This window comes from Protopterus annectens, chromosome 13.part0 (genome assembly GCF_019279795.1).
Source record: "Protopterus annectens isolate FY-2018-M chromosome 13.part0, PAN1.0, whole genome shotgun sequence".
Classification (NCBI taxonomy): domain Eukaryota; kingdom Metazoa; phylum Chordata; order Ceratodontiformes; family Protopteridae; genus Protopterus; species Protopterus annectens.
In genome coordinates this window covers 573892342-573917781 of record NC_056747.1, presented here as the reverse complement: position 1 = coordinate 573917781, position 25440 = coordinate 573892342, and the positions used below count along the sequence as shown (strand labels likewise).

The 25440-nt window shown below is 46.5% G+C and overlaps 1 protein-coding gene across 2 annotated transcripts in view; it reads right to left on the bottom strand.

The window, feature by feature from the left end:
• The window catches only part of LOC122787487 (CGRP receptor component), a 325947-nt gene that overhangs the window by 48254 nt on the left and 252253 nt on the right, over positions 1-25440 (bottom strand). For both annotated transcript variants that reach the window (XM_044054228.1, XM_044054227.1), the window contains exon 5: positions 15565-15622. In XM_044054228.1, coding sequence (XP_043910163.1) covers positions 15565-15622 — 58 coding nt within the window. The remainder of the gene's footprint in view (positions 1-15564; positions 15623-25440) is intronic.

The following is a 25440-nucleotide window of genomic DNA, read 5'->3' as shown; positions in this document are numbered from 1 at the left end:
TGTCACAAATTTCTCCATGGCACCTGCCTCAGTCACCTTCCTTACTAAATCAGCAAGAGAACCAAATTCTGCACTCTCAGCTCCAAACACTGAATCTTGCAGCTTGGCTAATCTTTTAAATTCCCCCTTAGCACCCTTCAGCAAACCTGTGATGGATGTCATTTTGGAGACGAGAAGACATACTACTAGAAAATCTTATGCTGACAAATGGAAAAGATTCTGTGCCTGGAATCAATCTCTATGGATGAGCACAGCAGCGCCCAATTTACCTCAGATTTTGCAATACTTAACTGAGATGCTTCACAAGGGCCTGTCTTTTTCTTCCATAAAAATCCATGCCTCAGCCATTTCAGCTGATTACAACACAGAACCCCCCCCCTCTTCTCTCATCCTCTGCTAAAGCAGTATCTCAGAGGGGCCAAAAACCTGAGACCACCCAGGAGAGCTCCAAACCCTGCTTGGGACCTTAACTTTGTACTGGAGAAACTCACTCTACCTCCTATCGAGCCAGCTGCTACTGCAGACTTAAAATTTCTTACCTGGAAAACAGCCGTCCTTTTAGCAATCACTTCAGCTAGAAGGATATCTGAATTACAGGCCTTTATGGCAGTGCAGCCTTTCATCATCTTTCATGTGGACAGGGTGTCACTCAAGACAAATCCATCCTTCATGCCCAAGGTGGTATCCAGTGTGGCTCTTAATCAGTCCATTCATTTGCCAACTTTCTTTCCCAATCCACAGAACAAGGAAGAGTGGATTCTGCATTCATTGGATGTACAGAGACAACTTAGATTCTACTTGGACAGGACTAAATCTCGAAGAAAATCTGAACTGCTGGTAGCATTTGCTGCAGGGGCAGAGGGGAAGGCTATTTCAAAACAAACCATTTCTAAATGGATAAGCCATTGCATTCATTTCTGCTATAAGCACCATGGAAAACCTACCCCCCCCCCAGGGGATCAGATCTCATTCCACCACGGCTGCATCTACTTCTACAGCCTTTCTCAGAGGTGTTCCTTTCAGGGATATTCTCGAAGCTACACAAGAAGGAGCCAGGGATCTGCACACCAAATTCAAAAATCCATAAAAAATGTCCAAACCAAGTAAGTAAACTTGTACTCAACGTTTATTTAAGCCACAAAGTCTCTGTTTAGCTTTTTATCGGTGACTCCTCTCCAACTTCCTCAGAACAGGAAATAAACACATTCAACACATCCTGTTTAAATACTATAATATAACTCCCAACTTCTGCCACACTGCCACCTGTGGTCGGAATACCGAATTTTCAATATATTAAAAAGAAAATACAAAAAGGCATAAGGCTATTTAAAACATATATATAAATATAAAACACTCCCTTGACAATATAAGATTAAAAAACAATAAGTCAATGGCCAACAGGCTTGACTTGGAAAAAAGGAACCAGAAATATGTATTAAAATACAATAAAATAAATAACTCACTTCATGGTTAATAAATTGGTCCCATGATGGAGCAATGCATGTACAAAAAAAAAATTTTTTTTAAACAAAAGGCTACTGAAAAACATGTATCATAAATTTGCACATTAACGTATGAAATAGCAAAACTACCTGATCAAACTTTTCAATTTCAAAACACAAGAAATTGACAACATGTTGTTCAAGCCTGGAAAATGGTATGCTTCCAACCTCAATTGCCAAAGCAATTCTCTGAGTTCCAACAAATAAGAAACAGGGCCCCCCCTGTTGTCATGCACAATCTGATCAATCACTGTGAAGCTAAACCCATGCCCTGGGCACTCGCTAATATGTTTAGCAAGTGCATTAGCCATTTTTTTATTTCTTGATGGCATATAGATCTTCATATAGGCGCTCATGCAGTTTCCGGTCAGTTTTCCCTATATAGAAAGCTGGACATGAAGAACACTGGGCCAGGTAAACCACGTGTGCTGGCTCAGTTGAACCTCTCCTGGATTTTATACTTTCTCTCTCTGATCGCAAAATAAGTTCCTGCTTTCACGTATTGGCAGTATCTGCACATGTTACATTTGAACATGCCCGAACATGCTTGAGTAGGTCTAGGCTTCCTTTCAAGGATGTTTTTTAAGTTGGAACCTCTCTTATAAATGACTTGAGGATTTAACCCTAAAGTTGAAGGGCCTTGATTGTCTGGTGTCAGTAAATTCCAATTCTTCATTATAATAGAAGCAATAGCCCCCGCATCCAAACTGTAAGTAGTGATGAAGCTGCAGGCATAAGTAGATCTAATCCGAATATCATCAACCAATACACCTTGATCTGAAATAGACTGGCCCAAAATGGGGAGATATACCCCATTCACCCTTTTACAACTTACCTCATTACAGAGGTCTGAAATCAGATGGCCAGGATAACCCCTATTCAAAAAGAGGTCTCTGATAAACTCACATTCCTTTAAAAAATCACTGTCCCGTGTCAACATCCTGGCCGCCCGGACCAGTTGGCCCTTGACTATCGACATCTTCTGATGAAAGGGGTGGTTGCTTTCAAAGTGCAAATATGAGTTTGAAAAAGTAAGTTTGCGATGGATGTTGGCCATATAGCAACCCCTAGAGTTATCCTTAGACAAATCAACGTCCAAATAAGCAATTTTCTCCATGGAAAAGTTAGAGGTGAACCTGAGGAATTCAGTAGATGTATTAAAGCATTCCAAGATAGAGTCTGCTACTTCCCTCCCCCTTGAAGAATGATGAAAATGTTGTCCAAAAATGGGGTATACAATAGGACTTTCTCTTTAAATAATGGGTTAGGAAAGACAAACTCTTTCTCCCAGAATTCCATCACCAAATCTGCTATGCTGGCCCCACAAGGGGACCCCATGGGCACCCCTATCCTTTGATGGAACCATCGATTGTTGGAGAAATAATTGCATGTAAGACCTATGTCTAGGAGTTCTCTGACCATCAAAATTTCTTTGGCAGGAGCTTGTTTCGAAATCAAAATCACTTGAATCCATTCCAATGCTACTGAGTGGGGGATAGAGGAATACAAGTCTATCACATCAATAGTGAGGAAATGATTCTCAGTTTTGAATGGAATCCAATTCACTTTGCCTAAAAAAGACCAAGAATACTTTGAGATGTGCTGCTCACTGATGACATACTTTTTTAAGATAGTGTCCACTACCTTGGCTCCAGCATACCTCATACACCCCCTAGCACTAACCAACTGGCGCATGGGCAGATCCACCATATTCTTATGGATCTTAGGGTTACCAAATAAAGCTGGAATCTTGGGGTTGGATATAGAAATATAATTGAGCACATCCAAATCTATCACCCCGTTAATAAACATGTCATCGTAATAAGAGGGGACACGTGATATGTTGATGTTCACTCGTTTTTGGATACCTCATCATATGTCTCAGAGGCCAGAATAGCTACAATTCTCTTAATATAATCCTCTACATCCATAGCCACTAGACCTTCCCTTTGTCCGGCGGCATCACTTTGACCCCCGAGTGACATAACAGTTCAAGCAAAGCCAATTCCTCCTTGGTAGTACTGAAGCCAACATTCTTCTTGGTTTTGAGGGTAGCACGAATTTCCAGGTCACATAGTTGATCAAAGACGTTGACTGAAGGAAGCAGGGGTGGATTAAAGGTGCTGGGAATGGAAAAAGCCTTTGGAAAAGAACACTGGTCCCCTAGGAGATGTAAATTCAGTTTCCTGGTAAACAATTTTAGGTCAACCAACGTGTTAGCCAAATTGGCCCTGTGGGCCAGTACGAACGATAGGCCCTTAGCCAAAAGATCAACCAGAGGTGGAGGAAAAGAAAACCCGGAAAAATTATAAATCTTAAAATCCCTTCCGGTGTTGAATATTACCTCAAAGGAAGACTGCCCCGATTTAGAAGGGCCAGCCTGTATCCTAGTCAGTTCCTCCTGTTCCTGGGTCTGTTCTTGAACTTCCGTCCCGGAGACGGTTGGGGTGACGAGGCTGGGTTCCGAAAATTTGAGCCCTCACCTTCCAAAGGAGGCTTAATCGATTTATTAAGTGAAGCTATCCGGTCACTCCTTCGAACTGGATTATATTCAGTAGGGTCATCTGAAGGTCCCCCATCATGGCCATCGTTAACCATATCAGATCTAACGTCTTCAGTTCCATTCCGATCACCTGAATGCCGAGCTAATGTAACCAAATAATTGCCTTGGGACTTAGGAGGCTTGGGATATGCTAAGCCCTCCTTATAAGCTTTAATGTCCCTTTGCAACTTTTTAACTTTGTTAGCAGTTATTTTGGTAACATGCTGGTCTATATTAGTGTAGATCTGATCGTAATCAAATCTATATCTAGAAAAATTAATGTCCTTCCTGATGGCTTCATCTAAAATAGTTAGCTCCTCTGAAAGGGAGGTAACTGCCTCCTGGTAATTATGGCAGATTAAATTTAAGAGCTCAAACCCATGCTTATCAAAGAGAGAAATTAAATCTTTATGGAAGGCCGATCCTTCCTCCAGGCCCATAGGATACTGCCATGAACGGAGCCCTTTGGGTACTATTTTGGAACGCTGACATTCTCCAAAATAGGCAACCTCTAACTGTAACTTTCTTAACTTAATTAATTTTTGATCGAACAGATTTAATTTCTGAGATAGTTCGATGCTCCCCGAACTACTCTGTTCAAAAAGAGTCTCTAGAAATATTATGAAAGCAAAACAGGCGCTTCAACCAATTGTTTAGAACTGGCTGTAAAAAACCTTGATCCACTCCATTAAGGTTATTGGCGTTCAATGGGGCCATCATTCCCTGGGCATTCTGGCCAGATCTCAGTGTGTTCCCCAAAGCACAAGAATCCATTTGGACTATTCTCTGCTGTGATAGTGGCATGACAATAGCGTTACTTCCCCCAAAGTCTGATATTACAGCCTGCGATTGTTGCAGCCCATCCACCTCCTGAACAAGTGGCTGTGTGGGAGTTGAAGAAAGGGCCACCAAGGGTTGAGAGGTTCCCATAAGACCATCCATCCGTTGGGATAATGACTCAACCTTTTGAGTCAAAAGATTTAGAAGTAAGGTTAAATCTCCAGCTTGTGCCGATGGTGAAGAAGGTGTAGATACTGGTGCAGCGATCGACATGGCATCCAAACAAAAAAAAAAAACAGCTCAACGATAAAAAAGACAAAACCAACTGCTACACAAGAAGGAGCCAGGGATCTGCACACCAAATTCAAAAATCCATAAAAAATGTCCAAACCAAGTAAGTAAACTTGCACTCAACGTTTATTTAAGCCACAAAGTCTCTGTTTAGCTTTTCGTCGGTGACTCCTCACCAACTCCCTCAGAACAGGAAATAAACACATTCAACATCCTGTTTAAATACTACAACATAACTCCCAATCCCTGGCTCTTTCTTGTGTAGCAGTTGGTTTTGTCTTTTTTATCATTGAGCCGGATATTCTCTAAGCTGCTACCTGGGGTTCAGTTCATACTTTCACCAAGCATTATCACTTACCAATTTTCATCTAAATCCAGAGCTGGCTTTGCCACTGCTGTTTTTCAGGGCCTTATAGCTGGTCCTAATGCTGTATAAATCCATCCTCCCAACCATAGCTTTGGGAATCTACCCAAATGTAAAGACTGCAACAGTGAAACACGAAGAACACAGTACAGTTGCGTACACTTACCATAAATGTAGATGTTTGAGTGTATTCACTGTTGCAGCCCTGGTTACCCTCCCTCCAGCCCCGTTTTTCTTTTACTATACCTCTACTTTCCTTTGCTATGCTTAAAAGCCTTTCTGGTGTATTTGCTTTTGTTAGGAGGTATATTTTTGTGCTTTTAATTACTTATATATCTGGTTCCCCATTTGGGGGGCACCTGACATCTGGGGCAAGAAAAACTGATGTAATGGTGTCGGCTGCATGTTTTATACCCCTGACGACCTGACGTCATGGAAGAAGGGACAGTAACCGACGCAGGACCCAAGACTTTGTTAATCAGGCCGACTGAGGGCAACCTGCCAGCAGATTACCCAAATGTAATGACTGCAACAGTGAATACACTCGAACATCTACATTTATGGTATTTCCCTACTCTCACTACAGATCACAGTGTCATCTGCAAACATCATAGTCCACAGGGACTCCTGTCTGATCTCGTCTGTCAACCTGTCCATCACCATTACAAATAAGAAAGGGCTCAGAGCTGATCCTTGATGTAATCCCACCTCCACCTTAAACGCATTCGTCACTCCCACTGCAGACCTCACCGCTGTCACACTACCCTCGTACATATCCTGTACCACTCTTACATACTTCTCTGACACTCCCGACTTCCTCATACAATACCACAACTCCTCTCTAGGCACCCTGTCATATGCTTTCTATAAATCTACAAAGACACAATGCAACTCCTTCTGACGTTCTCTGTACTTCTCCATCAACACTCTCAAAGCAATTATTGCATCGGTAGTGCTCTTTCCTTGTATGAAACCATACTGCTGATCACTAATCATCACCTCCCTTCTTAACCTAGCTTCCAATACTCTTTCCCATAACTTCATGCTGTGACTGATCAATTTAATCCCTCTGTAGTTACTTCAGCTCTGCACATCACCCTTATTCTTAAAAATTGGTACCAAAACACTTTTTCTCCATTCCTCAGGCATCCTCTCACTTTCCAAAATTTCATTAAACAATCTAGTTAAAAACTCCACTGCCATTTCACCTAAACACCTCCATGCTTCCGCAAGTATGTCATCTGGACCAACAGCCTTTCCGTTCTTCATCCTCTTCATAGCTGTCCTTACTTCCTCCTTGCTAATCCACTGCACTTCACGATTCACTATCCGCACATCATCCAACCTTGTCTCCCTCTCATTCTCTTCATTCATCAGCCCCTCAAAGTATTCTTTCCATCTGCTCAACACACTCTCCCCACTTGTGAGTAAGTTTCCCTCATTATCCTTTATCACCCTTACCTGCTGCACGTTTATTAGCTTGGTCCTTCTGTCTAGCCAATCGGTACAGGTCCTTTTCTCCCTCCTTAGTGTCCAATCTTTCATACAACTCTTCATACACCTTATCCTTAGCCTTTGCCACCTCTCTCTTTGCCATGCACCTCATCTCCTTATACTCCTGTCTACTTTCTTCATCTCTGACAATCCCACTTCTTTGCCAACCTCTTTCGCTGTATACTCTCCTGTACTTCCTCATTCCACCACCAGGTCTCCTTGTCCTCCTTCCTCTTTCCAGATGTCACACCAAGCACCTTTCTAGCCATCTCCCTTACTAGCTCTGCTGTAGTTACCCGCTATTTGGTAACTCTTCACTGCCACCCAGTGCCTGTCTTAACTCTTCCCTGAACTCCACTTGACAACTGCCCTTTTTCAATTTCCACCATTTGATCCTTGGTGCTGCCCTCACACTCCTCATCTTCTTAATCACCAATGTCATCCTACAAACCACCAACCTATGCTGCCTAACTACACTTTCCCCTGCCACCACTTTACAGTCTCCATCTCTTTCAGACTGGCCCTTCTACATAAGATATAATCCACCTGTGTGCATCTGCCTCCACTCTTTTATGTCACCCTATGCTCCTCCCTCTTGTTAAAAAAAGAAGTTATGTACTCACCATAACGTTCCATCTGAGTAGGTAACTTCATTTGTCAGCACCCTGTGGGTATCGGATCCGAATCGGATCTGAGCCGGCAGCTTTATCCAGCTAAGATCCGAGCTCCAAGCTCCTCCCCCTTACCCATAACCCCCTGCCATCCCTCTCTGTCCTCAGATCGAGTTTGCTACAGTAATATAGAATACTACAAAACAAAGGATCAGCTAAACATCCTAACCTGATGTCATCTGGAAAGGAAGCACAAAGATCCTAAAAGGACGAACTACAGGTTAGGGGGACGGAGGGGGGGGGGGGGGTTGGTTGCTGACAAATGAAGTTACCTACTCAGATGGAACGTTATGGTGAGTACATAACTTCTTTATCTGAAGTAGTTAACTTCATTTGTTTATCAACCTGTGGGACAGAGTCCCCAGCTACCAAAAACTTGGGAAGTCCTCATGGAAGAATATTCCGGAGCATTGCAGAGCCAAAGGACGCCCTCCCAATGGAAATTATATCCAACTTGTAATGGGTAATAAAGGTATGGGGTGAAGCCCAAGTGGCTGCTCAACAAATGTCATCCAAGGACACTCTGGACCAAAAGGCAGCAGAAGTAGAAATCGATCGAGAAGAATGGGCATGAACTCTGACAGGTTCAGGTCGGCCAGAACTCTTATATGCGAGAAGTATACATTGGGAAATCCATCTGGGCAATGTAGCTTTTGACCCAGGTTTACCCAAAATGGGTTTAACAAAGGATACAAGGAGTTGCTCAGATTTCCTATGTTCAGCAGTCCTGTGTAAGTAGAACCTGTCTGTGCACGTCCAAAGAATGTAATTTGTATTCACCTTTGTTATGATAATTTGAGAAACAAAATGGTAAATTGATAGATTGATTTATGTTGGACTCAGAGGCAACTTTAGGCAAAAAGGAGGGATTGGTCCTGAGGGAAACTCTGTCTTTATGAAAGACCAGGTATGGAGGTTTGGCACAAAGGGCTTGAAGCTCCGAAACCCTTCTAGCCGAAGTGATAGCAATGAGAAAGGCCGTTTTCCAAGATAAATATTTTAGATCCACCGAAGCTGCAGGTTCAAAGGGAGGGCCAGTAAGAGCCTGGAGAACAAGGGTTAAATCCCATGGAGGGACCGCATCCTTAACAGGAGGTCTTAACAAGAAAGTACCTTTTAAGAAAGTCTTGCAGATCTTAGAAGAAGCTAAAGGACGGAGATCACTTCCCACATGAAAGTGGGAAATCGCTGCTAACTGGACTTTGACCATAGAGGAGCTGGCACCTTGGTCAAATAAATATGACAAGAAATCTAATACAGCTGGTATTGGGCTGTAAAAGGATCCAAATTTCTATGTTCCGCTCAGATCGAAAAACGTTTCCATTTGCTCTTATAGACCTTTCTAGTAGAAGGTTTATGAGCGGCTACTAAGATAGCTTTAACAGAAGAGGAGATGCCGGGAGTCCTAGCTATTATTGGAAGTGGATCAACCAAGCTGTGAGCTTGAGATTGTCCAGGTTTGGGGTTGTCAACCCTAGTGGGTGAGATATCAGATCCGGAGTGGGATCCAAAATCCATGGAGGATTCACTAGATGAGACCATAGGCAAGAGAACCACGTTTGACGAGGCCAGAATGGGGCTATGAGGATCACTCTGCTCCCCAACCAACAAGCTTTCTGCAGGAATTTTACCATCAGAGGAAGAGGTGGATAAGCATAAAGTAGACCGGATGGCCAAACATGCACTAGAGCGTCTCTGGGGGATTCCCCTCATGGGAGAAGTAGAGCGAAGTACTCGCTGCACTTTGCATTCGAAGGCAACGCGAAGAGATTGCAGCAAGGTTGACCCCACTTGAGGAAGATTTGCTTCACTACTCTCGGGTTCAGAGACCACTCGTATGGTGAGAGGATGGTTCGACTCAGCCTGTCTGCCAAAATGTTCGACCGACCTGGGATGTGTGTTGCTATGAGAAAGCGGTTGGTGGCGATCGCCCATTCCCAAACTCTCATGGCCTCTTAAAGCAGATAGGATCTGGTTCCCCCCTGTTTGTTGATATACCAGACTACTGACATGTTGCCTGTTTGAAATGCAATTGTCCTTAAGGGAAGAAGAGCCTGGAGTGCTTGCAACGCTAAAAGCACCGCCCTCATCTCTAGGACATTGATGTGCAACAAGGTCTCTGAGTGGGTCCACGTGCCTTGGACGGTTCTGCCCATGCAGTGCCTCCCCCCCACCTGAGGTGAGAAGCGTCCATGGTCACTGTGGCCTGGGGTGGGAACATTGAGAAAGGGTGCCCTTCCTGGAGATCCGAGGACTGGATCCACCAGAGTAGGGATTTCCTGCAAACCTTGCTGAGGGGAACAGATGCACTTAGTGGATGTTGCAGGATGGACCATTGAACCTGCAAGGTCCATTGCAGGACCCTCATGTTTAGACGAGCTAGGGGTGACAGATTGATGGCCGCAGCCATGGAACCTAGCGCCCTCAGGACCAATTCCGCTGGAGGAGCCGAGGATTGTAGGAGGGCTAGCACGTGCAGTGTCAAAGTTCGAAGCCTGTCTGGAGTTAGGAAGACCCTCAACAGGTTTTTGTCTAGCCTGGCCCCTATGAAATCCAAGATTTGGGTTGGTTGAAGGGAGGATTTCTTGAGATTGATTGAGTTTCCCAGATGAGAGGCCAAGTGAAGGAAGTAATTCCTGGCTGAACTTAGTAAGATGCCTGGTGGGGGCATTCAGGAGCCAGTTGTCTAGGTACGGAAAGACCTGTATTCCCTGAAGCCTCAGGTGGGCCGCTACAACTGCCATAACATTGGTGAACACCCTGGGGGCTGTGGTGAGACCAAAGGGGAGGACCCTGAACTGATAGTGGCTGGCTCCCAGATGGAAGCGGAGAAACCTTCTGGATCGTCTGTCCATCAAAATGTGGTAGTACGCATCCTTGAAGTCTATACAGCACATCCAGTCGTTCTCCTGCAGGAGTGGGAGAATGGATTGAATGGTGACCATCCGGAACTTTTCTTTGGCAACCGACAGGTTTAGAGTGGACAGGTCGAGGATTGGTCTTAAGTCCCCCGTCTTTTTTGTCACCAGAAAGAACCTGGAGTAAAAGCCTGATCCGGATTCATCTTGGGGGACGGGCTTTATTGCTCTTTTTTCTAGCAGATGCTTTATTTCTGTGGCTGCTGCCTCCCTTTGATTGGGTGGGACATCGGGGAGGCTCCGGGATCTGAGAGGGAGATTCAGAAAGGGGATAGTGTAACCTCTGGATATGATTCGAAGCACCCAGCGATCCATTGTAATGGACTCCAAAACTGCCAGGTGCCTCGAGAAATGCCCCCTGACGGCCTCCAGAGTGGAGCAGTCGGGTAACCCCTCAGGGCTGCTGCACGGGCCGATCCGAAAAGGGTTCTCTCGACACGAAATTCTTCGGTCCCCCTCTGCCTCTAGGCCGGCATCCACCCTGTTCTCCTCTGCCTCTGAAGAACGAGGGGTCTGGAGTGAAACAGGGCTGTTGAGATTTCCGGAACCACATCTTCTTTTGTCCCCTTTGGTTCCTGGAGAAGGACCTCTGGGGAGCCGAAAAGCGGATCCCGACGGCAGACAAAGTCTTCCCGTCTTTCACGCTCTGGACCAGCGTGTCGCGGACGGTCTTGCCAAACAGCGAAGAGCCGTCAAAAGGGGCATTTGCAAAGGACACCTTGATGGGTTCTGCAAAGTCGCAGAGACGGAGCCAAGCATGCCACCGTAAGACAATGCCCGCTCTAGCGGCTCCTTCCGTAGCGTGGGAAGAAGCCACATAGAAGTGTTCGAAATGGACTTAAGAGTGGCCATTCGAGCTGAGAATGTTTTCTTATCCTCGGCTGACATGGACTCTGGGGGCGACATGGCATATTCCTTGATGAGATCCCGCTGGAGTCGTATCACATGTGCCATACAGTTCAGCGACCTCACAGAGAAGTTAGCTGAAGCGAACATCCATTTCCCTAGGTGGTCCATCGTCCGAGACTCCTTGTCGGGAGGGTGGACCGAGGAACTCTCCTGGGCTAGTTCCTTCTTGGTGGCAGCCGCCACCAACATGGCATCTACTGGAGCACCCTTGCTCCAAACCGTCCTGAGGGTGGACTGAGAATTTTGTCTGGTCTCTTTGGTATGGGCTCCACAGTGTCCGGTTCCTTCCATGCCCTGGTAATGATCAGATCTACCAGGGGATCGGCGGGAGGGGATGCCCAAGAGGTAGATGGGCCTGCGTCAAACGCCTCCAGAAACACAGACTCATCGGAGGAAGGTTTTTGGGCTGACCACCCCCCTCTAATACAAAGCATTTCCATAATGTCTCCGAAGGAGACGTGCTCGGGGGGGTGACCTTGAGGAACCTTCCCCTTCCTCTAAGTCTGTGTCCTCTGTCAGGGACTCAGGTGAGTCCAATTGCCTCCTCTTGCACTTACATTTGTGAGTAACATCCTCGGGGGAGGCTGTCTGAAGATGCCTCACCAACCACATCCTGTTCCTCTAAGGGAACCATCTGGGACGTAGGCGCAGGCTGTCCCTGGGGCCGGGTGATGGAAGGTAGGCCCGTCTGAGAGGGAGTGGAGGGTGGAACCGTAGCAGGAGCCTGGGGTCTCAAATCCCTCTACAAGACCCTCTCCACAACATCGAACGCCGAAGGAGAACTGCTCTCTCTAGAACCCGAGAGCAGTCCCTTCGGATCAGAGGTGTGGACCGGAGCCGGCGCAGATGCAATCGGATCCGAAGGGCCAGTATGCTCCGACCAAGATGGAGCCGAAGACACACTGACACCTCCAGATCCAAAGTTCAGCTCACGGCTCCAAGAGCTCAGATCCGAAAAGGGATCCAACAAACTCGAGGGTGCGGTCGGAGCCGAAGTAGGATGTACTATCGGCGCCGAGCCTCCCCTGGCTCCGACCCTACCTGGATCCAATGGCTTCAATCCCCGGAAGTGGGTCGGAGAAGGAGCAATTGGGGTGAAAAATGGGGTCGAGCTCCCCAAGCAGGACCACTCCCATCTACAGTTGGGCCTGGAGGAACCTACGCATCATCCGGCCAATATCTGCATCGGACAAACTTCGGGTCGATCTAGACGAGGCCACTGAGGCTGGCCTGGAGTGCTGCCACGATGACCTCGAAGGTGACCGGGTCTCCTCCTCCGGCTCCGGGGAAAAACGAGGTGAATGGAGCTGGGAAGGAAAAGGCCTGGACGTCCTAGGAGAGGCTATCTGTTTAGCTGGCGGAGCTGAAGAGGAACCTTCGGCCCGCCGCTTGTGGTGTTTCTCTCTCCTTTTCTCCCTTCTAGATTCCCTCTCCTCCTGAGCCAAGGTGAGAGGGTGAGTCCAGGCCAGGGGAGCAGGGATGGAAGGCGGGACCACCGCAGTCGCAGCCGGTGCCACTGAGGGAGAAGAGGACGAAGCAGAGTCCAGGGGCAGAAGTCCCGCCAGAATCAGCTTCACCCTTCCTGTCCCTCAAAGCCCTGGGGTTGAAGGAGAGATGGTCAACCCCAAGGCAGATAACACACCGAGTGTGGCCATTCGCTGGGGATAGCTTATGGCCACACTTGATGCATTTGGAAAAAATTGCTTTTGGGGCCTCAGACATGGTCACAAGATAGGCCCAACTCGCACACACCTTCACACACACGGGGGGAGGGGAGAAGACTAAACTAACTAAAAGATAGAAAAATTACTAACAAGACTAGTAATTTAACAGAAAAGGGGAAACAACACTCACTCGTCTATGAATTAAACTAAAAACTAGGTCAAAAAAGGTAAATTGTATATAAACTCACGAAACCCTATGCTTGGAAACTCATTCTAGATGCTTGAATAAGCCGCGGCAAACGAGATCTGAGGACAGAGAGGGATAGCAGGGGGTTATGGGTAAGGCGGAGGAGCTTGGAGCTCGGATCTTAGCTGGATAAAGCTTCCGGCTCGGATCCGATGCCCACAGGTTGATGAACAAATGAAGTTAACTACTTCAGATTATGTATTCACCACAGCCATGTCCATCCTTTTCACAAAATCCACTACCATCTGACCTTCTGCATTCCTTTGCTTAACACCATACCTAGCCATCACTTCTTTATTCCCTCTGTTCCCTTCACCAACATGCCCATTGAAATCTGCTCCAATCTCCACTCTCTCACTCTTGGGTACAGTCATCACCACTTCATCCAACTCACTCCAAAATGTTTCTTTCTCATCCATCGCACACCCAACTTGTGGAGCATATGCACTAACAACATTCATCATTACACCATCAATTTCCAGCTTCATAAACATCACTCTAGCCGATACTCTTTTCACCTCCAAAACACTGTTAGCATACTGTTCCTTCAGGATAACTCCTACACCATTTCTCCTCCATCCACACCATGATAAAACAATTTCAATCTGCCTCCGATACACCTAGCCTTGCTCCCCTTCCATCTGGTCTCTTACACACACAATATACCAACCTTCCTTCTGTCCATATCAGCTAGCTCTCTCCCTATACCAGTCATACTGCCAACATCAAAGTTCCAAACCTCACTACCACAGTTCTAGCCTTTACCTGTCTTTGGGCATGCCTTCCTCCTCTTCTCCTTCTTCGACCAACAGTAGCCCAATTTCTGCCAGCACCCTGTTGGCCAACAGTACTGGTGGTGGTCGCTGTTAACCCAGGCCTTGACCGATTCGGTATGTATATCTGTACTGTTGTCCACATGTATGATTTGGCAAAATTTTACACCGGATGCCCTTCCTGATGCAACCCTCCCCATTTATCCGGGCTTGGGACTGGCACAAAGAAATGCACTGGCTTGTACATCCCCAGTGGCTAGGTTTTAAAGCATTCCAGACTATAGGGCCATAATGCAAGTCCACCCAATATTTGTGGGATCCAAATAACTCAAAAATATGCATGAAAAGACACTTGCTCTTTCAGAAGCACTGTTAGGTTTATGCTTATCACAACAACAAATGGTGCTGATTTTTAAAGCTCTTCTGATCATGGTTTCATAGCTTGTGGACTCCTAATGGTTTGCTGTTGGAATAATAACTTTGAGCTCTTAAAATATGGCACTATCCATCATTGAAGAGACAACTCACTCTCTTATGCAATCTGCAAGAAAAGCAGCCACTTTGTGCAATAGTAGTAGATTTCTACAGTACTTCACAGCTCCCCAAATTAGGGCTCACAGTTAGAAACTCAAAGGTGATACTGTACTAAGGACTTGAGCTGGCTACTTTACTAACTTGCATCAAGCCACTTCTTTAGTGATAAAAGAAGGGGGACAGTGCTTTCTGCTAACCTCCCACCCTGTACTTGATGAGCAATTTTAACCTGCACTTTGTATTACAAATCGAGTGCACCAAGAAGACAATTACTGAAAGTAAATATACCAAATATGTCTATTATTATAAATTCATCTTTTTTTGGGAATCTGCAACATACCTCTTAACTGTCCACATTTTTGCAGAATGCCCATATTTATGTCTCATTTTCTTGCTTCCCCAAAAACGTTGTGGTTTTCTGACAAATCACCGAGGACTGAAGACTGTACATACTGGCATACATTCGAGTGTCAGACTTTATATCCTTTAGGAAATGCACGGTAACAAAATCAGTTGTTCAAGCGACTTTTTAAGTTTCAGACTAAAATTTTTTTTAGTCATTATCAAAATTGGAAGATGGAAGGCATATAATTTTACAACTTCCTCATTGTATCCATAGTTTACAGATTTCAAATTAAACAGGCTGTACCTTCACAATCACAAAAATGTAGTTTCAAGGGTCAAGGCCAGGCAAGTGAATAAGTCTGTGGCATGCTATTAATCTCCCTGATTTCAAATGTGATTCGACTGACAAAACAGGCTTAAGAAAAAAATAAATAAAAGTTGAGAAATAAGATCAATTTATTTTCTGACTATAATAGAGTAAAATAAGGAAGAAACCTTAAACTCCACATGGACATCTTTCTTTCACTTACCAGTTGTATCTCTACAGCCGTTCTGGGTCTGTGGTTCAAAAGTTGAAGCTTTTCTGCCCTAAAACAGAAAATTGTTTTATTTACAGTTACAGTGCACAATTTTCTGTAAAAATATTACAGACACATGTTTAAGAAGAAAAATCTTACTGCTGATCAGTGAAAGCCACCATGGCCTATAGTCCATTAGTTTTGTGTTACAAAAGAATAACTGCATTAGATACCAGCACAAACTTAACAGCCACAGTTAACTGATGACTCATGCTCTGCAACATTTGATGCCAATCTATTTCACTGCTTCCAAGCTGTTCTCTGGAAATCTGAACAGTATTTAGCTTCATATTTGTAAAGTGCTTTGCATCCTCTTCTTATCTTATGACTCTGCAGGTTTATCTACATCTGTACAACCTACCGTTCATAAAACTGCATGCATCATCCCCAGATGTCATATACCTGAAGCAGACAACAAGGCTCAAGCCCCAAACCCACTTAAGTAAAACTATACTTAACCAGCACCTGAGTTTAAAATCATTTACTCTTGTGAGATGTGAAAAAAAATAGTTATTTCAGTACACTTACATTTACACAGCTAAAATTTTACCTTAAAGAGAAATCACTCTTCCCAGAATAAACAGTATTGCGAGCACTATTTCAGAGGCCAGCATGAACAGTGAAATCTCTTCTGTGGCTAATATTACACTTGGAATTTTAACACTGCTATGAATTTTGCAAGGACTATCCATATGAAAGGAAGCATTATTAGCATGGTGCTATTACTAACTTACAAAGCCCTGCATAAACTACATACAGCTAAAAGGTCTGCTCAGTGTATGAGAGCCATGGTGCTGCTAACTACTTTGCAGAGATGTTAGCACTCCTTACATTTTATTTATTAATAAGAAGTTATGTACTCACCATAACGTTCCATCTGAGTAGGTAAACTTAATTTGTCAGCAACCTATGGGAATCGGATCTGACCTCGGATCCGAGCCGGCAGTTTTCAACAGCTTTAGATCCGAGCTCCAAGCTCCTCCCCCTACCCATAATCCTCTGCCAACCCTGACTGACCTCAGATCAAGTTTGCCCAAAAGTAGATACTGCTTGAAGACTATTACTCTCAAAGATAAAGTGGGTAACACCCATGGACCTGAGTATGAAAACATTCGTAAGTGAGGGGGCAGGAGGGAGGGACGGTTGCTGACAAATGAAGTTTACCTACTCAGATGGAACGTTATGGTGAGTACATAACTTCTTAATCTGAAGTAGTTAACTTCATTTGTGCAGCAACCTATGGGACAGAGTCCCCAGCTACCTGAACCTTGGGCAGCCTTCATGGAAGGATGTTTCGGAGCACTGCAGAGCCAAAGGATGCTCTCCCTCTGGAGATAATGTCCAATTTATAGTGATTGATAAAGGTATGAGATGAGGCCCAAGTGGCTGCCGAACAAATATCATCCAAAGAGACTCTAGCTCTAAAAGCCGCAGAGGCAGACATAGACCGAGTAGATTGGGCATGGACTCCCTGAGGTGCGGGCCTGCCAGAACTTTCATATGCTAAAAGGATACACTGCGAAATCCATCTAGACAGCATGACTTTAGACACAGATTTACCCAAGTTAAATTTGGCAAAGGAGACGAACAACTGGTCAGATTGCCTATGACCAGATGTCCTGTGGATGTAGAAGTGAAGTTGTCTATGCACATCCAGTGAGTGTAATTTGTATTCCCCTTTGTTTTGGTAATTAGGAAAGAAGACTGGTAGGTTGATGGACTGGTTAATATTCGATTCAGAGGCAATCTTGGGAATCAAATTTGACTCTATCCTTGTGAAAAGTCAAATATGGAGGTTTTACACAGAGGGCTTGTAGTTCAGAGACCCTTTGAGCCGAGGTGATAGCGACAAGAAAGGCTGTTTTCCATGACAAGAATTTAAGATCTACTGAAGCTGCAGGCTCAAAAGGGGGAGCTGTCAAGGCCTGAAGCACCAGTGATAAATCCCAAGGTGGGACTACATCCTTCACTGGAGGTCTGAGCAGAAAGGTGCCCTTCAAAAAAGTCTTACACAATTTCGTGGTGATCAAAGGGCCCAGTTCAATTCCCACGTGATAATGAGAGATAGCCACTAGTTGAACCTTGACTGTGGAGGAGCTAGCCCCCTGATGAAACAGCCCTGACAGGAAGTCTAATACCGTGGGCAAAGGAGCTGTGAAAGGATCCAAATTTTGACGTTCCGCCCAAATAGAGAAATGTTTCCATTTGCTACTATAGATCTTTCTAGTAGAAGGCTTGTGCGCTGCTACTAGAATAGCTTTAACTGGGGAAGAGATACCGGGAGTCCTAGCTACAAATGGAACTGGAGCAGCCAAGCTGTGAGCTTGAGATTGTCCAGATTCGGGACTGGGAGATCTAGGGGGTGGGATATTAGATCCGGACGGGGATCCAGAATCCAAGGAGGATTCACCAGATGAGACCAAAGGTAAGGGAACCAGGTTTGACGAGGCCAGAATGGGGCAATGAAGATTATCCTGCTCCCCAACCGGCTGGCTTTCTGTAGAAACTTCAGCATCAGAGGAAGAGGAGGGTAAGCATAAAGTAGACCGGGAGGCCAAGCATGCACCAGAGCATCTCTCGGAGGTTCCCCGGAGGAGGAAATGAGAGCGAAGTAGTCGTAACATTTTCTGTTCGAGGGAGAAGCAAAGAGATCACAACAGGGTTGACCCCATTCGCTGAAAATCCGATTTGCTATCTCAGGATTCAGAGACCACTCGTGTGGTAACAGGATGGTGTGACTTAGTCTGTCCGCTAGGATGTTGGACCGCCCCGGAATGTGCGTTGCTATAAGAAAGCGGTTGGTGGTTATCACCCATTCCCACACCCTCATGGCCTCTTGACAGTGTGGGTAAGACCCGGTTCCCTCCTGTTTGTTGATGTACCAGACAACAGACATATTGTCCATCCGAATCACAATCGTTCCTACAGGAAGAAGGTCCAGAAGTGCTTGCAACGCTAACAGCACTGCCCTCATCTCTAGGACACTGATATGCAAAGAGGTCTCCATGGGGTCCCACGTGCCTTGGACTGTCCTGCCTGAACAATGCCCCCCACCCGAGACGGGAGGTGTCCGTGGTCACCGTGGCTTGGGGAGGAGCCACAGAAAAGGGGCATCCTTCCAGGAGGTTCGGAGATTGGAGCCACCATAAGAGGGCTCTCTTGCAAGCCCTGCTGAGGGGAATGGGATGGCTCAGAGGATATCGAAGAAAGGACCACTGGACCTGGAGGGTCCATTGTAAGACCCTCATGTTCAAACGCGCTATTGGCAATAGGTTGATTGCCGTCGCCATTGAGCCTAGAGCCCTCAGGACCAATTCTGCCGGAGGAGCTGGAGATTGTAGAATGGCCCACACATGTAGCCTCAGGGTTCGTAGCCGGTCTGAGGTCAAGAAAGCTAGAACCTTGTTTGTGTCTAATCTGGCCCCTATGAAGTCTATAGTCTGAGTCGGGGTAAGAGGAGACTTCTCTATGTTGATAGTGATCCCCAGCCGGGGAGCTAGATGAAGAAAGTAGTTTCTGGCTGCACAGAGTAGATGCCTTGTCGGGGCGGTCAGGAGCCAGTCGCCCAGGTATGGGTAGACCTGAATTCCCTGGAGCCTCAGGTGGGCCACTATCACTGCTAACACTTTGGTGAACACCCTGGGGGCTGTGGTGAGACCAAAGGGAAGGATCCTGAATTGGAAATGACTGGCTCCTAGCCAGAAGCGGAGGAACCTTCTGGATCGCCTGTCCATCAGAATGTGGTAGTACGCATCCTTGAGGTCTACATAGCACATCCAGTCATTCTCCTGCAAAAGGGGGAGAATGGATTGAATGGTGACCATGCGGAAATTCTCTTTGGTTACTGACAGGTTCAGGGTGGAGAGGTCGAGGATAGGTCTTAAGTCTCCCGTCTTTTTTGGCATCAAGAAGAACCTGGAGTAAAACACCGACCCGCACTGGTCTGGGGGGACGTGTTGGATGGCTCTTTTTTCCAGCAACTGTTGGATTTCTGTTGCTGCGGCCTCCCTCTGATCGGGTGGGACATCAGGGAGGTATCTGGGGCTGCGTGGGTAAAGAGAAAAGGGAATCTGATATCCTCTGGATATAATGCGAAGCACCCAGCGGTCTGTCGTGATGGACTCCCAAGCTGCTAGGTGCTTCGAGAAACGTCCCCTGACTGCCTCCAGAGTGGAGCAGTCGGGCAACCCCTCAGGGGTGTTGCGTGGGTTGGTCCGAGAAGGGTTCTCTGGATCCAAAGTTCCACGGGCCCCCTCTGCCTCTAGGGTGGCGTCCACCCTGCCATCCTCTGCCGCGGAAGGGCTGGGAGTCCGGAGCGGGACGGGACTGTTGCGACTTCCGGAACCACATCTTCTTCTGTCCCTTTTGGTTCTTGGAGAAGGACCTCTGGGGAGCAGAGAAGCGGACTCAGACAGTAGACAACGTCTTCCCGTCCTTCTCGCTCTGGACCAAGGTATCGTGAACAGTTTTGCCAAAAAGGGCAGAACCATCGAAAGGGGCATTACCGAAAGACGCCTTGAAAGGTTCCGCAAAATCACAGTGCCGGAGCCAGGCCTGACGCCTCATAACAAGGCCCACTCCGCTGGCTCTAGCGGCTCCTTCCATGGCATGGGACAGTAGCCGCACAGTGGTGTTTGATATGGATTGGAGAGTGGCCATCCGGGTGGAGTGCAATCGCTTGCCCTCCGCCGACATGGACTCAAGGGGGCAATGCAGCGTACTCTTTGATAAGGTCCCACTGCAGTCGAAGCACATGTGCCATGTATTTCAGCGACCTCACAGAGAAGGTAGCCAAACTAAAGACCCGCTTCCCTAAACGGTCCATCGACGAGACTCCTTGCTCGGGGGATGAACCGAGGGACTCTCCTGAGCTAGTTCCCTCTTGGTGGCCACTGCCACCAACATGGGATCTACAGGGGGACCCTTACTCCAGTGGGACTTGTCAGAGGGTGGGCGGAGAATTTTGTCCGGGCGCTTGGGGACTGGCTCCACAGTGTCTGGCTCCTTCCACTCAATAGTAGTAATCAAATCTACCAGGGGGTCGGCCGGAGGGGACACCCAAGAGGTAGACGGGCCTGCTTCAAACGCCTCCAGGAACACAGATTTGTCTGAGGTAGGCTTTGGGGCAGACCCCCCCCCCCTTATCCTGAGCATCTCCATGATGTCACCAAATGAGACATCTTCGAGGGGTGATCTTGGGGAGCCTTCCCCCTCCTCCAAATCCGTGTCCTCAGTCAAGGACTCGGGGGAGTCCAGGTGCCTCCTTTTGCACTTTCGCTTGTGAGGAACCTCCTCGGGGGGGGGGCTGTCCGAGGAGGTCTCACCAGCCACGTCTTATTCCAAAGGAACAACCTGGGACGTCAGAGCAGGCTGTCCCTGGGGCCGGGTGATGGAAGCCGGGCCCAACAGAGAAGGAGTGCAGGGTGGAGCAGTGGCAAGGGCCAGGGGCCTGGAATCTCTCAACAGGGCCCTCTCCACCACATCGAATGCCGAGGGAGAGCTGCTCTCTCTGGGATCTGAAAGCAGACCCTCACTCGGATCTGATGGATGGATCGGGGCTGGCGCTGAAGCGATTGGATCTTAAGGACCAGTATGCTCCGACCTGGACGGAACTGAAGGCATACCGATACCCCCGGATCCAAAGCTCAGCCCTCAGCTCCGAGAGCTCAGATCTGAAGAAAATGGACCCGACAGACTAGAGGGAAGTGTTGGCGCCGAAGTACCCGAGACTATCGGCGCCGACACACCCCCGGCTCCAAGGCTGCCCGGCTCTGAAGACTCCGAGCCCAGGAAGCGGGACAGAGAAGGAGCTATCGGGGCAAAAAAAGGGGTCGAGCTCCGGGGGAGGCAGGAGCACTCCCATCTGCAGTTGGGCCTGGAGGAATCTTCTCATCATCCGGTCCAAATCTGCATCCGTGAGACATCGGGTTGATCTTGATGAGGCCACCGAAGCGGGACGGGAGTGTCGCCTCGATGACCTCGGAGATCGGGTCTCCTCCTCCTCAGGACCCGGTGAAAAGCACGGGGACCAGATCCGAGATGGAGGAGACCCAGAAGTCCTGGAGGGAGAAGACCGCTTAGCCGGGGGGGGGGCCGAAGCGGAGGCCTCGGCCCACCGTTTGTGGTGTTTCTTCCTCCTTTTCTCTTTCCTAGCCTCCCTCTCCTCTGGGCCTAAGGCAGGAGGTTGAGTCCCGGCCGGGAGGAGGGAAGCAGGTGTGGCAGCTGCTGCAGCGGGAGCTACGGGAGGACCGGAGGTAGAAGCCGAATCCGGGGGCAGAAGACCTGCCAGCATCAGCTTAGACCTCCAGTCCTTGAGTGCCCTGGGGTTGAACGCCACACAGATGGAACAACCAGAAGACAGGTGTTCAACCCCAATGCACAACACATACCGAATGTGGCCATCCGCCGGGGACAGCTTATGGCCACACTCGGTGCACTTAGAAAAGATCGGCTTTGGGGCCTCAGCCATTTTAACTAAAAGTGAAAACCACACACGTTAGGCCCCAAACACACACACACAACCCTAACGGAACCACGAAGGAAGGGGGAGGTAAAGGACAAAAAATATAAAGTTAAACTATAGAGGGTTTTATACAAAAAGGGACATGGAAACACTCACAACCAAAAACAGAAGAAAAGGTAAATTTTTTTCTCACAAAAAAGTCTCTAACGCCTGGAACTCTAGATCAAGCTGCTGTTGGTTAACAGCGGCAAACTAGATCTGAGGTCAGTCAGGGTTGGCAGGGGATTATGGGTAGGGGAGGAGCTTGGAGCTCGGATCTAAAGCTGTTGAAAACTGCTGGCTGGGATCCGAGGTCGGATCCGATTCCCATAGGTTGCTGCACAAATGAAGTTAACTACTTCAGCTCATTTGTTTACTGGGAAAGTCCAACTTGGAACAAAGCCAATTTTCAGCAGAGGCCCGGGGAGAAATGCTCCAGATGCATGTCATGTGGGAGGAAACCGTAGCACCAGGAGGAAACCCATACGAACACAGGGAGGACATGCAAACTCCACACAGAAGGCACCACAGCCGAGAATCGAACCGGAAATCCTCTTGCTGTGAGTTTACAATGCAACCACTGCACCATATTGTGCAGTCTGTTAGTTATAATTCATTGACAAGTAACTGCTGAGACTAGAAGTCATAAAGTGCTCTTTTCCTAATCTTCCACTGCTGCACTTCAAAACCTTTTCCACAACTTTCACATCTCCATTTTAAGCTGAGTGACAATGAGCAATCCTCAGTTCACTCACCCATTGATATTTTGGGTCTATATCACGAAATCAAACTTCCAAAATGTTGAACACCATAAGTTCGAATTAGGAAGATCAAATTTGGATAACATCGATACTTCAAAACAGCGATTTTTTTCCCAGGGAAAAAATTTGCTGTTCCGAAAAACACACATATAACACAATCACACCAAACACCTTCAAAACCTACACTAAACCTAACACACACCACTATCTATGCACTAACCTTAACCCAGCCCTAACCCTAAAGTCAGTCACTACCGCACACTTACCTGACCCACACCCTAAAGTCTGACACTACCGCACACTTACCTGACCCGCGCCCTAACCCTAAAGTCTGTCACTACCACACACTTACCTGACCTGCGCCCTAACCATAAAATCCGTCACTACTGCACATGTACCTGACCCGCACCCTAAAGTCTGTCACTATCGCACACTTACCTGACCTGCGCCCTAACCCTAAAGTCCGTCACTACCCGTTCGTACACTTACCTTAACCCGGTCTGAAAATGCTGAAGCTGCAGAAGCGGCCAACTGAATTCTTTCCCTGGGAAAGAATTCGGGTTTCGCGGCTTCGACATTCTCAACTTTCGACTTACCAGGTTCGGCCTTCTAGTATTCGGCATTCACAACATTCGATTTTGCGATATAGACCAGATATTTTAATGAGTCTGCTTCCCTTACAGTACGCATGACTAGGTATCACTAGTGGCAAGGGTACACATGACCTGAAGCTATGTCCACATTCTCCCACCAAAAGACTGATTACATGTAGCTCTCTCTACATTTCTTAAATCTGCTCACATCTGTGAATGTGTGGCCTGAAAATACAAAAAAGTACACTGGAGTTCAAAAACAGTGTGGGACATAGAGAATAAAAGACTAAAAATATACAAAAGTTAAGTCTGACACAGAAGACCAATTAATAAACAATGAATTGAATAAACAATAACAGAGACAGCTTTATTTTGTTTAAATAAAAAAATCTCTCATGTAACACCCCGCCCCCATTTGCTAGGCTCTTTTCTTATAAAGAACGTAGTACAGCAAGTTACATACCAGTTGTCCCCAACAGTCTACTGCAATATTTAGCAACCACTAAATGCCAATCTCTCATCTGTAATCCATGCCATTTCTTTCATTTTATCGACTGAATATCTTACCAAGCCCTACCAGCCACTCCAAGGCAACCAGTCACTGGGACGCCAGTAGAAGTCTATTCTACACCAGTCCTGCACTGCTGACCAGTGCTACAACTCTCACAGCTCATGCCCCTTACTGGTTTTATTATGCCAATACTAAGCTGTCTCTCAAAGTATTCTGCCAGGTGTAATGTACGTATATAGCTTACTGGTTAAAGGCACAGAAATGCAAACTTACACTTGTTTCTGAACCATAGAAAAACATGTATTCATTTTAAATGGCCTTCGATAACTTTTATGAAATTTCTGCAGTCCAAAGCTGTACAACGGTACAAATCTGTGGGTAGTGCGCATGTCTCATTTAAAAAATCCCTTCTGGCATTGAAAGCTGCATACATTCCCAGCCCCCACTATGCAGGATGGGGGGGGGTATCAAAACTGAGTGCATACTGTTTCCTAGGCAACCTACAAGTTTTGATCAACCTCACAATGTCTTCTAAACAATGCATAATCACCATTTTCAAAACAAAGCCAGCATGGCAATAAGAACCTCATAAAATACAATACAATGCAGAACCATAAACTTTGGTGTCAGATATGGTTGCAAGGCCCATCCGTTTTACTATGGAATATGGAAAAGAAAAGCAAATGTTGAGTGTAGTACAGGATGGATGGCCAAGATTACACTGCTACTAATAAAACTCTGGTGACTGTATATTTTACATACATAAATGAATGTTATGTACTCACCATCATGATCTGTGTTGTCTGTCTCCATCTAGTTCAACCTGTGGAACTTCAGATCTGACTCAGAATAATCATCACCCAGTTTTAAAGCCTTTATCAAGTCTTGGCTATGTCTCCCTTACCCATAACTCCTTGCTCATCCGTCAACTCCCCAGATCGAGTTTGTTCCAGGAGTCAAAATATAATGGTACAAACTATCCAACTAGTCCCCACCACTTCCACAAATACAAGGAAAACACCCAGGGGAAACGCAAGACTCTAAGCAAGTAGAATGAAAAAACATCTGTTCTTTGGTCATCACAGAAGGAAAGATCTGCCAAATCAAGAAGGTCAGGGGCAGGAGGGTGGGAAGTTTGAACCAGAGAGCGCCAGACAACACAGATCTACCTTTATGGTGAGTCCATAACTTTTGTATCCAATATTGTCTACTCCAACTGGATTCAACCTATGGGACAGAGTCCCCAGCCAGGACAACTCCTTTGGAGGAATTAAGAAAGGATATTTTATAACACAGATAAAAAAAAGAGAAAACCTTTAAACCTTGGAAAAGACAGAGAAGGTGTGTGTACTATCAATCTCAATGAAAATTGAAGAAATGGCTAACTAACTTGTTTTTGATAGTAGAGAAGCTAAAGCCTGAGCTGAACAACTTGGTTAGAAAGTCCAAGATTGACTTCAA